The sequence below is a fragment of the Drosophila subobscura genome, chromosome A (assembly GCF_008121235.1).
Source record: "Drosophila subobscura isolate 14011-0131.10 chromosome A, UCBerk_Dsub_1.0, whole genome shotgun sequence".
NCBI lineage: Eukaryota > Metazoa > Arthropoda > Insecta > Diptera > Drosophilidae > Drosophila > Drosophila subobscura.
In genome coordinates, this window is record NC_048530.1 from 8,896,047 (window position 1) to 8,910,476 (window position 14,430).

The following is a 14,430-nucleotide window of genomic DNA, read 5'->3' on the forward strand; positions in this document are numbered from 1 at the left end:
CAAACAAGCCGGATAGATAGATAGACTGACGGACAGACAGGCATCTGGGCTATTGCTTCTGATTAAGAAAATATGTACATACTTATGTACATATATATGTACAGTATAGGGTCGGAAACGTTTCCTTCTTAGTGCTACATTTTTTCCACAAATACAATATTCGCTTCGAGTACCGGGTATAAAAAGAAGACATAAAATATATAATATATTTTTCTGGCAGCAGAGTGTGACCAGAGGTGAAAACTGCATTCCGTAAGGTTACACTTCTCAGGCAGCTGTGTTGTTCTGTTTACCTTTTTGAAAATGTGTGAAAATTGAATAAAAGGTTAATTAAACAATGAATGCAAAATGGATCCATGCAGGAGATTATATTAGTGAGACTGGCGGCTCTTGCGTGATCGGAGGAGGAGGAAAATCAACGAAATAAGCGACGACAACTTTGATTAAACCCATATCTGCAGAAAATGTAGAATTTTTCCAGAGCTAACATCAAACACGTCTAATACATTCACACGCCGATTGTTGATTGAAAATTTCTTGTTCAAACTTGGCTATTGTTATCATCAGCTGTTGAAAAAATGGGGACATATAATTATGAAAATTTCTAACATTAGTTAACATTTACCCACGTAATCGAAAGTGAACCCAAACCTGTATCAGGAATACCCTAAATATGTTGCGAACAGTTTTATATTCTTACGTGCATTATTAGGGCTCCAGAAGAATAAGTGTTGTGTTCGTTTCTGTTGTATAACTAAAACGGAATAAACATAATACAAAATAAAAATAAACATAATAAAGATAAGAAAATGTTTACCATCATAAGCCTACACCAAACATAAATACTTAAATGTAAGTCATATGCATTTCATTGCCAATTGATAAATGTTGGTGTATGTACGTTTTTTTGTATATGTTAGCATATTACCAATTACAATTGGACCGAAAAACATTTTTCATTTAGAGACATCCATCCATGGGTACATATGTACATACACACATATGTACATACTTACATAAAATGCTAAAACATCAAACAAATATACGTACATATGTTCATAAGTGTCAATTTTTCATAAGCTACTCGAGATTCGAAAAGGTTTATTTTACTCGTTCTAATAGACATACACACATATGTACATACATACATATGTATGTACATACCCCAGTTTTTTTTAATATTTGTCGATGATTTGTTTTCAATTTAACCGTTATTTTACCGGCGTCATTTTCTTTTCGAGTACACGTACATACATACATAATACATATTGTAAATTTTGTAATCCCTTATCCAACCCATCAGCATTTGGATTATACACTTTAGAATAATGTAGTCATATTTTTTGTAAAGATTTTGTTTAAATAGATGTAAATAAATAATCATATATAATTCCAAACGGGCTGAGGCTCAATAGCATACCGAAAGGTATTTATACCCGAAATTTGAACGGTAAATAGGGCATATTGTATTTGTGCTCGAAAGTGGATGTACATATTTACATATGTACATATATTACGCACAGAAGAACATTTTTCCGACCCCTTAAGCATATATGTACATATATTCTTGATCAGTATCAATAGCCGAGTCGATATTGCCATGTCTGTCTGTCCGTCCGTCCATCTGAATTGTCGGCTGGTTCGCAGAGACTATATGAGCTAGACAAACCAATTTTTCCAATCAGACTGCTGGGATATCACTGTGATACAATTGTATTTCCGAATTTCGCCCGCCCCTTCCGTCTCTACAAAGGGTAAAAATCTCTGACGTCCACAATTTTAAAGATATGTACGAGAAAAACGCAGCTACGAAGGGAATGGACATATGTATCTATCAGATGTCAAATTAGGGTCAGATTGGATCATTATTAACAACACACAATAATTTCCAATTCTATTTATCCGCAGACTTAAAATGGATGAAACTAATCGCGATGTGTCTCCGTGTGATGCACAGGATGTGTCGCAGTTTATGCTCGATGGTGAGTAGTTTGAACTGATTATGGTTTCTTTACTACTAAGCAAACAACACATACAGGCGTCATTGACGCCAACCGCCAATTAATTTGCTTTTGCGTTGCTTTGTGTGAATTCTAGTTCTCAGATACCATAAGAACTAGAGTAAGAAAATTGTACGTAAATTTAAAATTTAGCCATGCCCCTTCCACCTCCTCGAAAACACAAATCTGTGGAGCTTGTAATTTTGAATATATAATATAATGTAATATGGTCAGATTAAATCATTAGCCGGAATAAACAAATAAATTAATTACTGACGCTGCTTAGGCAGCGACTCAAAACGTTCCTCCTCGTTTTTTTTTTTTACTTACGTGACTTTAACCCCATTTTAATGAGATAAAACATGTTTTTTTTTGCTTCCACAGACTTGCAGCTTGCTGCCGAGCTTGGAAAAACGCTTCTAGAACGAAACAAGGAGCTAGAAATATTTCTTAAGGAATATAAAAGCAAGGGAGATGAGCAGGAGCGTGAAATAGTGGTAACTTGAAAATCCAACAGCTTTTATGTACACATATACATACATGTACAATGTGCATATTCAATTATTCTTGATGGGCGTTTACTTTAATCTTAATACAAGAAACTATTTTCCGTTCTATTTAATGTCGTATATTTTGTTTTTTTTTTCACAGCATCTGCGTAAGCATATTAATGCTATGACGGAAGTTAATGATTCTCGGCTTAAAGTTTACGAACAGCTGGAAGTAGGAATTCAAGACCTTGAACGCGCAAACCAACGCCTCAACATCGAGAAAAACTCCGATAAAAAACTAATTAAAATGTAAGATTTTTAGATATGTACTCACTGAACTTTTTTTTTCAACAGATTTGTATTTTTGTTACGTAGGATATCTTCTAATACTGAAATATTGGAGGCTCGATGTGAGGAACTTAGTCAACTTCTAAACGAGTCAAAACAGACCCTAAATATTGAGCGTCGGAGAGGCGATCGGTTGCAACAAGAGCTTAATAACAGCGTGTCCGTTTCTGATAATCAAATTGGAAATCGCAGCGACAAAGTCATCAATTCTCGAAATGACTATAATATACAGGTATGCCTGAACCAGAATAAAACACAAGCCTTAGTAACCGAACATTTACATATCCTTGCAGGTAACATATAATATTCTTGATCTTATAATATCTGCAGCCCATAAAAGTTATCCAAAAAGAAATCAGGCAATAAATGTAATTTTCCACCGATTTTTTAACCTAAGTCACACTTTTTGGCGTTGTCTGCCATTTTATGGCTATTCTAGCACTGTAAATATGTATCTCCAGATATGTATTATGCTTAGATAATCACTACATCAGGCGGGTGTCCTTTGCACAGATTTAATTTGAACGATTTCCTCAATACATATTTTATTATTGCCGAGAAATCTTATAAAATTCGAGTTTAGCCACCTCAGTGCTAACTTTCTGAAATATTTCTGCGTTAAGGCAACTCGTACACATCGCGTGATATCATTATTTGCACCGCACTTTGTTGAGGTGGAGACTTTTTTAATGTTTTCTGGTGCTCGAACTGCAAGGGTATCTACTCTACGCTTTGGCATGCCAAAGGGTCTTTTAAGAATATTAAAATTGTATATGGGCAATTCTCTGACGTCGAATGGGATCGGTAGAACGGTCAAATTATAACGAATACACCTGTCGGCGAGATATTTTCGCGATTTTTGCATAAAATAACCAATCGATTCAAACTCAGATTTCAGCGAAAGTGTGACCCATTTATAACTTTACCAAAATATGATTCGTACTGTTTTAAAAAATTGAATTATAGGTCGCACGGGACCAAATATTTCTTGATTCATCAAACTTTATGAAACATTGTATTACAATTTTATAACTAATTTACCTTTAACAGTACCTTTCAACCTTTGTTTTTTTTTTTGTACATATAATTTATTGGCCTTGGTCAACTTTCTCAGAGAAATGCCCATATATGTACATAAATTATATTATATGATATTACAAATAAATATTAAATAATGATTCATGTTTTTTGTAGTCTTTCGATTTTAATTGTAAAGCAACGGATCAACATTCTTTTGAGCATCGGGATATAGCAAACTCCACTGGCGTCGAAGAACTTTTGTCTCCAAATGACAGTCTCCCTTTGGTTGTTGCTAATAATGCGAGCGATAAAGTCGCCGCAAAAGGCGAAGACAACGAAGAACTGGTTACACTAATTAGTGAATTGGAACTTGTGAAACGAGAATTGTTTGCAGAGCAGAAACGTTACGCTGAATTGGAGGAGCAATTGATGGCCATAAGTAAATTCCTTCTTTTTTTTTTTGCTTTTTGTGAAGATAAAATTAAGTGAACTCTCAAATCTATATACCATTTTATGCCCGGTACACAAAAAACTTAGGGATAGATTAATTTTGTGGTAGGAGTGGATGTGTATAACACACAGAAGAAAAAGTCTGTCCGTCCGTACTTTTTTGTTTTTCGTCAAGATCTCAGGGACTATAAGAGCAAGAGTCACCACATTTTTTGTGATATATTAACTAAGTTTCTTTTAAATATTTAGTTCAAGAAAACCAAGGTCTTCAAACCCGTGTCTCTCAAAATAATGCGAATGAGGAAATGATGTCCATGCATGATGAGTTCTCTCTTTTGGACGACGTAAGGTGGGTAATAATAATAAGATTAAAATACAATAATGATACATTGAGATGTTTCAGACAGGGGCAAATGTGCAGTCGCTGCTTAGGCGTTATAGATGGACGCAGAACAAACGTCGACGAACAATCATCCATAGATCAGATGGAAGAAATTTATGAAGACGAACAGAATATGACTGATTTGGAAAATCAAAGTGAAGTAGATCTTGTTACCAACCACATCTCGAAATTTTCGAACTGCACACCTGGATGCTCATATAAGGTAAAACTATTTTTTACACAATACGCTATAAGTGCGTGGTATTTTTATGTTCTTTAAAGCCTAGTACTCAGAACCGAAAACAGTTTTGCTGGCAAAATTTGTAATATTTAAAACAAGTTAATAATACAGTGAGCCAAAAATGTATCCAAGCAGGATATTACTTATAGTGAGTTTTGTGATTCTTTCATTAGCGGAAAAGGAGGACAGCCCGGAAAAAATGGCCTACAACATTAGGTAAAGAGACCTATATCTGCAGGAAAGTCTTGTTCTCGATAAGAGTACTTCCCGGCGTACAGCCACTAGCAAACAGTTTGTACTCGAAAAAATGTCATTGGTTCCATACGAATATGATGCCTGATCTGAGTACTAGGCTTACAGTGGGCAAAAATAAGTCGCAATCCTAAATATTTAAACTGTAAAATAGATAACAAAAAATTACAATTTCTTTTTTGAGTTTTTATTAACAGATTTTATATATGCATATTTGTAGGAACGTTTTCCGGACTCACTTAACCCCAAAGCCATCAATAACTTCAATCCTTATCAAGACTTGGTCAAGAAATATGAGGCTTTAGTGGAGGTCCAGAGGACTTCCATTGCCGCCAAGAACGTTTGGGGTAACGACAAGGAAAGTGAAAAAGAAAACAAATTTAGTCACAATCTTTTGCACCTGGAATCTGTTGGAATGCATGCGAGAAAAGAGGATGGAATAGTTGCTGATACATCAAAACAAACTGGTGTGATGTCAAACAATGGAGTGGGACGGACTCCAACGGAGTTCTCAGAGGTCGAAACATCGTCATCGGGGTATTCAGATGACACAAGCAATAAGTACACGCAAACCGATGAGCGCCCGGGATACTTTCTTTGCTCAATTAGTGATGGAAAGGACTGTAAATTTAGTATTTACGACGATGTAAGTCCGATAGACTCCCATTTCCGTCACCGCCCAGAATACAGAGAATTATTTAAAGAAATATTTGGAGTGCTTAAGAAATCCGCTGAGAATAATGAAGTTGGCGAAAAATTGTCATTGCTCGAACATTCCGATTCTGTAAATCGAGTCACATCAGAAACGTCGATAATATCTGCAGTAACCCCTGTGATCGAAGAACATCTGGAGGAATCTATTGATGAAACTCAAAGCATAGCGTCATCCGTTATATCGAGTAATTCGATAGCCATTTCAGAGTGCATTACAAAAATAGAACGCAAGACAGCTAAAAAGCACATACATGATTTAAGAAGTTATCAAAACAAGTCACCATTGACCAAAGAAGCATCGAATTCACAGGTTAATATGTCCAAGATGAAAGGATCTGAATCTCTATCAAAAATAAGGCCAATTGAAGAAAATGGACGGATATTTACTCCAATTAAGCGAGAACCATTAGAATATTTAACTGTGGCTGTAGGAATAAAAAAGAAAAATCGTCGGAAGCATCGAAATCTATCCACAGTTGGAGATCGTTTTGAGCGCAAATTATGGGATGACACAGATAAAAAAGGTTTTACAAATGGTGACCAGTGTGGTAATTTAAACAATAGACCAAAATCATCTGAAAAATTTAATACGGATAACCGGGGGCTTGGGCGCGATGTTCGCAATCGGAACTCAGATTTGTATAACAATTGGAATGGTTCCCCAATGGTAATATATAACCGAAATATGAATAAGCCCCAATCTGCTAGAGGTCGTGTTATAGAAGTGAACGGCGTTGAGTTTTATCATAACACCGTTTCACAAGAACTGCACAAACTTAAAAAACTTGATCTGTCCTACGCTGATGTATTGCGCCGCGCCGACACTTGTGAGCATATGCATTCAAAGTTTCGCTCGCCACGACTCAATGGTATAAAGAAGAATCCTCAACAACGCCAATAAAATAATTATTCTGTATTTATATTAACTATTTTCCTAGATGTCATACAGTTTTAAGTGAATTCTAGTCGTTTTTATATATATCAACTTGTCACGTTCCAAATACCATACATATGTTTTTTCTGTAAGCTATTAATCAGTTTTAATTTGAACCGCAATCATTTTTACATATTTCCGATAATATATTTACATGTATAATTTAATAATCTCACCTTCAAAAACTTAGTTTTGAGTTAATTTCTGTATCCTGATAAAAAAGAAACGTATAAACTATCAAACCGTAATATACTCTTAAGAAGCAACAAATTAATAAAGATCTCTTCAAAATGCATTAAAATTATTGCTTTTAATTTCTTAGGGGTACTTAAAGTATGTACAATTTCAGGTAAATGATTGCACATCGCGAATTCAACAGTGCAGCACGAATTTCGTGGGTAAAATCAGTTTTTGTGCCACAAAATATTAATGCTGTGCGCAAACCGCTTAAGCATCGTTACATATTGTGAGATTGAGGCATCTTTGGGCATTAGTATGCAGTCTTTAAAGTCTTCCATCATCTTGGTAAAAAACGGAGTGGATCGCTTTGGGTCTTACAAAAAATCAACTTGAAAGAGTGTAGGGAACACATTCTCACAGGCTATAGCGGGTTAAAGCCAAGGTCGCGGTCATGAAGTCAGGCCACCAGCCCGGTCCCATTTCGAAGCTGGTGGAAGCGCACAGAATGGCAGATGGAAAATTACAGCCCGCATGGGGGTACCATTTTGTAGCTTGTTCTGGTTAGCCTTGACTCTGTGACTTAAATCCGTATACTCGGGCGACAAGCATTTAATTACAGATCATATCTGTATGACCATTTTATAGTGACAGCAATGGACAACATTTATCTGAAATTCGCATTAATACTTAAGCTTTCGATCACGTCTGAGTTTGAATGTGTCGCCACTTCCTTACGTGTCCCCGTGGCTTGGGTTTTTGCAATAATCTCCAAAAGAATGGTTGCCCAAAATGTACCTTAGCCAAGACCGCCAAGAGGTGTGTCCTAGTGGTTAAATACATTTTAAAATCCGTCTTATTTTTACCTCTCTACTGCTAGCGTACGCATTGCCATCCCTTTCGACTTCATATGCCCATATGTGCAATATCCACACTTTTTCATTTTCCAAAATGTTTTTGTGTTAAAGAATAAGAATAATAAATAAAACATTCCACATAGAAATGGTTTGTTCCGAATTTTAAAATTTAAAAGCGAAATCTTTCGTGATTGTGTTACACAATAAATAACAGCAATAATATTTATTGAGGAATTTGTAAGAAAACGATACTATTTATATTTTTAAAAAAGTGTGTACCCTACGTGAATGGTAGAAGATTCAAACCAATGCAAATTGTTTCTTCAATACTCGGAATCTTCTTGTCTTCGTGATGATGCAGCAGCTTAAAGATACCTGTACCAATGCCCGCCGGCATGCCAAGTATAATGCGCTCTGATACGCCATTAATAGTGTCCGTTTGGCCGTAATACGCTGCATCGAACAAGTGATCTGCAGTCTTCTCAAACTATGGTTAAATAGAAACCATTTATATTGAGAATATTTAAATAAACAAATAATTTCGTTTGCACTTACCGACGCCAAGTTAAAAACGCTTTCTCGCATTTTTGCCAGACCGTGCCGCGTGATACCCAATACCTCACCGCGGGCTGTCATTTGGCTGGCCAAAAGCATAATGTGCCTCCAGTCGACACTCATGCCATGCCCCTCCATAACGTCCGTGATCTCGCTCATGATAATGGTCCGTGCTGCTTCGATTCCCAGGGTTTGGTATATTTCACAGATATTGTTACTACGAGTGCGCTCGCCGACTACGCCATAGGTTGAAATGACCTCGCGAAGCCCATAGCCTTCAATACAAAGTTTATATGTGGCCGGCTGCCGAGTATCATCAACTGCAATAACGGCTCGAGCAATGTTCGGCAAGCCCGCAACAACAACGCTTTGTAGGCTGAGCGCCAGTCGCGCCAGCTCGGCGTTTATTGTAGATGTTCGCGAGGTTTCAACACGAACAATAATACGCGATCTCCGAGCGGCAATCTCCACTTGCGCAGGCTTAAGTCTCATCCGCGACTTAAGTATGCAAGCCACAATTGTCTCTAGGTTGATATGAAGTCCTAGAACCTTGATGCGCGGCATGTCAATTCCCATGGCCAAGTGACAACTATAAGGTCCACACACGACCTCGACAAATGAAGACAGCTCGCCCAACGTGGTTTTCTCAATGCGAGACTTCACCTGTCTCGCATATTCCATGCTATTGTTTACTTTAAGCTCAGCAGTTATAATTGGCGTAGAAATAGTTTTCGTTGCGTTGATTATCTCCACAATACGAGGCACACCCTGAGTAATGTTCATCGAAGCGACGCCCGCAAAATGAAACGTCTTTAGCGTCATTTGGGTGCCCGGCTCTCCAATGCTCTGAGCAGCAATAGCTCCTACTGCTGTACCAGGTTCACTTACGGCGCGATTATATCGATCATTGATGCGACGTAAGAATTCTAGCAGCTGATCGGCAGTGATGCACTCGATCTGATGACACAGATTGCCATTTTCTATATACTTTTCTTGCAATCTTCCAATGCGAGTAGACACAGTCTCTAGGTGCTTCCTGCATTATACAAAGAATTTAAGAGACAGTTGTTAATGGAGAATATCGAAAACAAGAAGGTAACCGCAGAGAGCCTGCGAGTAGATCATAGTCATAGTCATTTTGTTTTAAACCACCTACTTGATATCCATCTTAAAATCGTCGCGAGCGTCAATAAACTCTGGATTCAGCAAAAGAGATTCTAAAACGACTGGAATCTCGGCGGCCGGTAGAGCGTCTTGCACGCTGTATGGTATTTGGGCCCGCAAATTGTTGTATTGATGAACCAGATCGACTGGCTTGTTTCGGGTTTCCATTGAAACAGGATCAAGGCCATCACCACCGTAGATGGTGTCTACCATCTCGCTGACGGCATTGCGAACAGTTCCGTCGTAGTGCACCACCAGATCCTCAAGGCACTTGACCAAGCGCCTTTGCAGATATCCTGTCTCCGCAGTCTTCACCGCCGTGTCAACCAAACCTTCGCGTCCGGCCATAGTGTGAAAAAAGAACTCCGTAGGTGTTAGGCCAGAATAGAAGCTGTTCTGAACGAAGCCTCTGGCGGCAGGAATAGCAGCTGAAATGTGAAACAATTCGTTAATTTCATTTTGTTTATTTCGTTGTGACATCAGCGAATACTCACAGTGCCGGTCGAAGTGCGGTAAAGCGCGATTCTCGAAGCCATTAGGAACTCGTTTACCACTAATAGCTTGCTGTCCTACGCAAGCGATCATCTGAGAAATGTTGATGTTTGAGCCTTTGGAGCCACTCAGAGCCATTATAAGGGCGCTATTGGTGGGATGCAGCTCGGCAAAACATGTCTTGGCTGCCTGCTCGCGAATGCCTGACAGCTCGCGCAACATCGCCGATTCCAAGGTCTCTTGCGGCGTGCAGCCAGGTTGGCACTGAAGTGTTCCCGATTTCAGATTTTCTATATAGTCGTTGCACTTTGCATAGCCGCGCTCTAGCAATAGTTCCTTGTGGTGCAGAAGTTTTTGGCTGGGTGTCACATCACTGATGCCGAAGGAGAACCCAAGGTTCTGTATAAAGTACGAGGTGATCTGAAAAATATTTGAGAATTTATGAATTAAAATAGGAGACAAGGAAGAATTTACTTTAATATCTAATTTCGGGGGGTAGGAAAGAATAAGAATGAAACAAGAATTTTTGTTGCAGACTTTGGTGATATGAACAATAAATATTTTACGACCTATTAGCATTCTCTTGAATGTACGAATTTTCTGCAAGATCTGTTCCGATTAACAGACCGTTAAGAAGTTCTGGTGGTGTCTCGATTTTAGGTCTCGTGCAAACATTTCTTACAGCACTCGAAATCGATCAGAAAACATAGGTTTTATGACCAGATACAGAATCGTTCTTCAATTAAAGTAAAACCTAAATTAGAATTTGTACAGCTTTACGTAATACAAAGGAGGGAAGCCGTTCAGAAAAAGGTTTTAAAAAATGAAATGGGCATAGTGTTAAAATACAAACCCTAGCCAATCGCCACATTGCCTTGGTAGCGTGAGCCTCCCCAAAGTCCCTCAGCAATAAGTAGAAGATGCATTGCTTTGTACCTGAGCCCATAGTTGCCTTATCCATCACACCGCACATTAGCTCAGAGTTTCGGATGTGAATCCCTAAAATCAAAGCACAGAAAGTTGAGTTTAGTTTTTAATGCCCAAACAAATGTATAATGTGAGACAAAAAGACACATACAAGAGTCGTTGTTACATAGATCCATGTTCTTCGTATAGTTTCGTCCCTTGTTCACCATGTTGAGGCGAATATGCGAGTCAGTGTTTGGGCGCATGAGCAAGCTGAATATTTGTTTTCCCGTCCAGAGTCGGCGTGGCTTAATAAGAGCAGGAGTCGGCATATCAATGTTCATGGTGGAGTCCTCGTTGGCTAAAAAGCATGCAGCTAACTGCATCACCTCTTCTTTGGTGAGAAAAACATCCTTTTGTGTAAGCAGATATCCACCGGTTATAAAGTCCTGCGTGGCAGCAATCAAAATTTCGCCGTTCTTAGGCGTAACCAGGTTTGATTGATTGCCCATAAGAATTAACGCCTCGGCTCTGGCTTCCTCAGTCTGTGGCAAGTGAAGATTCATCTCATCACCGTCGAAGTCCGCGTTGTATGGTGTACAGGTGCACTCATTAAAGCGAAACGTTCGTTGGGGCTGTACTTTGGCACGATGACACATAATTGACATTTTGTGGAGCGACGGTTGGCGATTAAATAGAACAATATCGTTATCGCAAAGATGTCGCTCCACAATATCTCCACACTTAAGCTCCTGTGCAACCTTCTCACGATTTCCATATGCAAGATACTTCTTGAAACTTGAACCCCGCTGCTGAACGTAGTTGGCCCCTGGGTGCGTGCTAGGCCCATTGCGTACCAGTTGCTTCATATGACGAATGTTTGCAAGATTTACACGTTCCGGGTAGGTAAGAATCTTAGCTACACGCACTGGCACTCCAACCTGATTAATCATCAAGTTGGGGTCCGGCGAAATGACGGTACGGCCGCTGAAGTCTACACGTTTGCCAGACAGGTTGCATCGGAATCGACCCTGTTTTCCTTTCAAACGCTGAACAATTCCCCGTGTGGTCTTCTTTGGAGCCATGTTGATGGGTATTCCACTGATCTCGCTATGGAAGTAAAGGGCCACATGCAATTGCAAAAAGTCCCAGTCTTCATATATGAGTTCTATTTTTCCGCCGGTAGCCATGTGACGCTGGATAACATCATTGATTAGCAGGATCTCGCTCTGTTTCATGGTCAAATCATCTTCTGTTGTGCCGGCTTTTACTTCTGATAATACCGATGGACGAATGCAGGCAGGAGGCACAAATACACGTGTCACAATTAGATGCTTTGGATGGGCACCACGAGAGCACATTCCTAATAAGGCTACATCACTCTGTGGGATCTGTTCGAAGAGGTCCAGCACCATAAGCGGAGTGAGCTCCTCAGCGGTGCTATAATTACTGAGTGTGAGATTAAGGTCCCGATTGAGCTCAGTCGAGCGAAGCATTTGATCCATGTTGCTTGTAAAAAGTGAATCTACCTTACGCCCTTTGTACGGATCATGCAGAATCTTCAGAAGCCCAGGACCCTTCTTCACGCCACCATTGGCCATCCCGCAGTGTGGGCATTTTGTGACTTTCTTGGCTTTCGCCAACATCTGCGCATGCAAAGCCTTTTTCCCCAGATATGAGAAATTTGGGTTATGTAGCTTTTTCTCGAAAGTGAGTCGGTCCTCTAACTTGAGCATCACCTGAGCACACGACTTGCATATCATCTGTAGAATATTAATTGTGGCACGGAAATGGCCTATGTGGAAAACTGGGAGCGCCAAGTCTAAATAGCCAAAGTGTCCGATGCACTCATTAAGCCCATTGCCGCATGTTTCACATGTTGCATCTTTCGTACTAATGCCCATTCGCCGATCTAGTACTCCAGAAGGCACTGGTTGTCGCTGTCCCTGATAAAGATTTTTTGACGTGATCCTTACCAGGGACTCCTGCTGAATTTCATCAGCGCCACTGATTCCAAACTGGACATGTGAACTGCGAAAATAAAACCTGTAACCATCACAAATTTAAGGTTCATTCATAGGGACACTTACATCTTTTTGTTCAAAGCCGACGCACGGAATTGTTCCTTGGGCATGTTTACAAAATAGTGTGAGTATTGTCGGCATGCCAATTAGAGGACCTAGAGGTGCACAACCATCGATGGCCTCTTCGATAATATCGATGTTTTAGAATTTACATAATAGTCTCTGCATTTTAAGCACAGCCATCAAATGGGAACGGTGGGACTTTCTCAAAGATTTGAAACAACCGATGCTTACAATTTGGTGATACGGAAACTTTGTTTGCTTTTCATAAAAGAATGGTTGTATGTGTCATTCAGAAGAAGAACATTTTTATGAGGCCAACATTGACGTGAAGAATTTTATACAGTATTTCAGTGTTTAAACACTGCACTTTTAATTACAATCTGTCGAAAGCTAGGCGAGTTATGGGAATTTTACACTTTTTTCAGACGGATTCCGACATATTGGCTATATTTATTATTTATTAATTTATATTATTATTTTATTTATTGGTGTTCTTGATAGAAACAATAAAACAATAGCGCCATTGCATTGTTATGTTTGCATATTTCGCAATATGTTTTATACATACATAGTACATATAAAATGTAAATGCTCGGCTAATTAAAACTGGAACATATTTTAGGTGAGCGTGAGAATCGCAGAAATTGTTCTGCAGCTTATAATCAGCTATCAGAACAGATAAGAACTACAATAGCAACATATTGTGTAAGCAAAATACAATCAAAGCTCATTTAACGCTATTTGTTATCTTAGAGACTGTAGAAACAGTTTTGAGCCTCTGTCTTTAATAAACTTAGCTATTCTTAGAATCTGATCAATTCGCTATCATTCAATTCTGGCATGGAGCGTAAGATTTTGCAGTTCCGAAAAATCTGCAGTTATTTCAGCATTTATTTGGGATGTTCCTACGTACGGGTTATCTGCATAAATGCGAATGTATGCATTGTTATTTTTTAGCGCTCGCTTTGTCTTGAAATCCAGAGTATAACTTTATTTTGTGTAGCCTTTTTCTAAATATAAATAAAACACATATATATATGGATACAAATCCCATATGCCCAAGTTGAAGTGTTTTTTTCATAGATGGTGGAACAGTGGGAACAGGTAATTCACATCATTGAAAAATCTCCACCGTTCCCTCTGGATGTGCTCAGACACAATTAGTGGTACTGGGCTTTAGTGGAAAAAAATATCGATAGTGATATTTTCTCCAGAAAATAAAAGACAATGTTAAATATGTATTTATCGTATTGTCAGCAACCAATTCGATTGTTTTCAAGCGTATACACAGCATAATTTTTGTTGGTAAATTATTTTTCCAGTTCTTGTGCTGTATGAAAATATTTGCTTTGTAGAAATT

At 38.7% G+C, this 14,430-nt stretch overlaps 2 protein-coding genes across 2 annotated transcripts; one reads left to right on the plus strand and one right to left on the minus strand.

The window, feature by feature from the left end:
- Window positions 1-702: 702 nt before the first annotated feature.
- On the plus strand, window positions 703-7,125 carry LOC117897134. The gene is made up of 9 exons (XM_034805807.1): window positions 703-852; window positions 1,909-1,982; window positions 2,385-2,497; window positions 2,652-2,800; window positions 2,867-3,071; window positions 4,034-4,298; window positions 4,559-4,658; window positions 4,713-4,914; window positions 5,405-7,125. The coding sequence occupies exons 2-9, from the start codon at window positions 1,916-1,918 to the stop codon at window positions 6,797-6,799; spliced, it is 2,496 nt and encodes an 831-aa protein (XP_034661698.1). The 5' UTR covers window positions 703-852; window positions 1,909-1,915; the 3' UTR covers window positions 6,800-7,125.
- A 990-nt stretch (window positions 7,126-8,115) lies between these two features.
- LOC117893092 (DNA-directed RNA polymerase III subunit RPC1) lies at window positions 8,116-13,183 on the minus strand. Its single transcript, XM_034799523.1, has 7 exons — window positions 13,074-13,183; window positions 11,156-13,014; window positions 10,931-11,076; window positions 10,080-10,497; window positions 9,578-10,013; window positions 8,422-9,457; window positions 8,116-8,353 (listed from the first exon to the last, which is right to left on the minus strand). The coding sequence occupies exons 1-7, from the start codon at window positions 13,115-13,117 to the stop codon at window positions 8,147-8,149; spliced, it is 4,146 nt and encodes a 1,381-aa protein (XP_034655414.1). The 5' UTR covers window positions 13,118-13,183; the 3' UTR covers window positions 8,116-8,146.
- Between the last annotated feature and the right edge of the window lie 1,247 nt (window positions 13,184-14,430).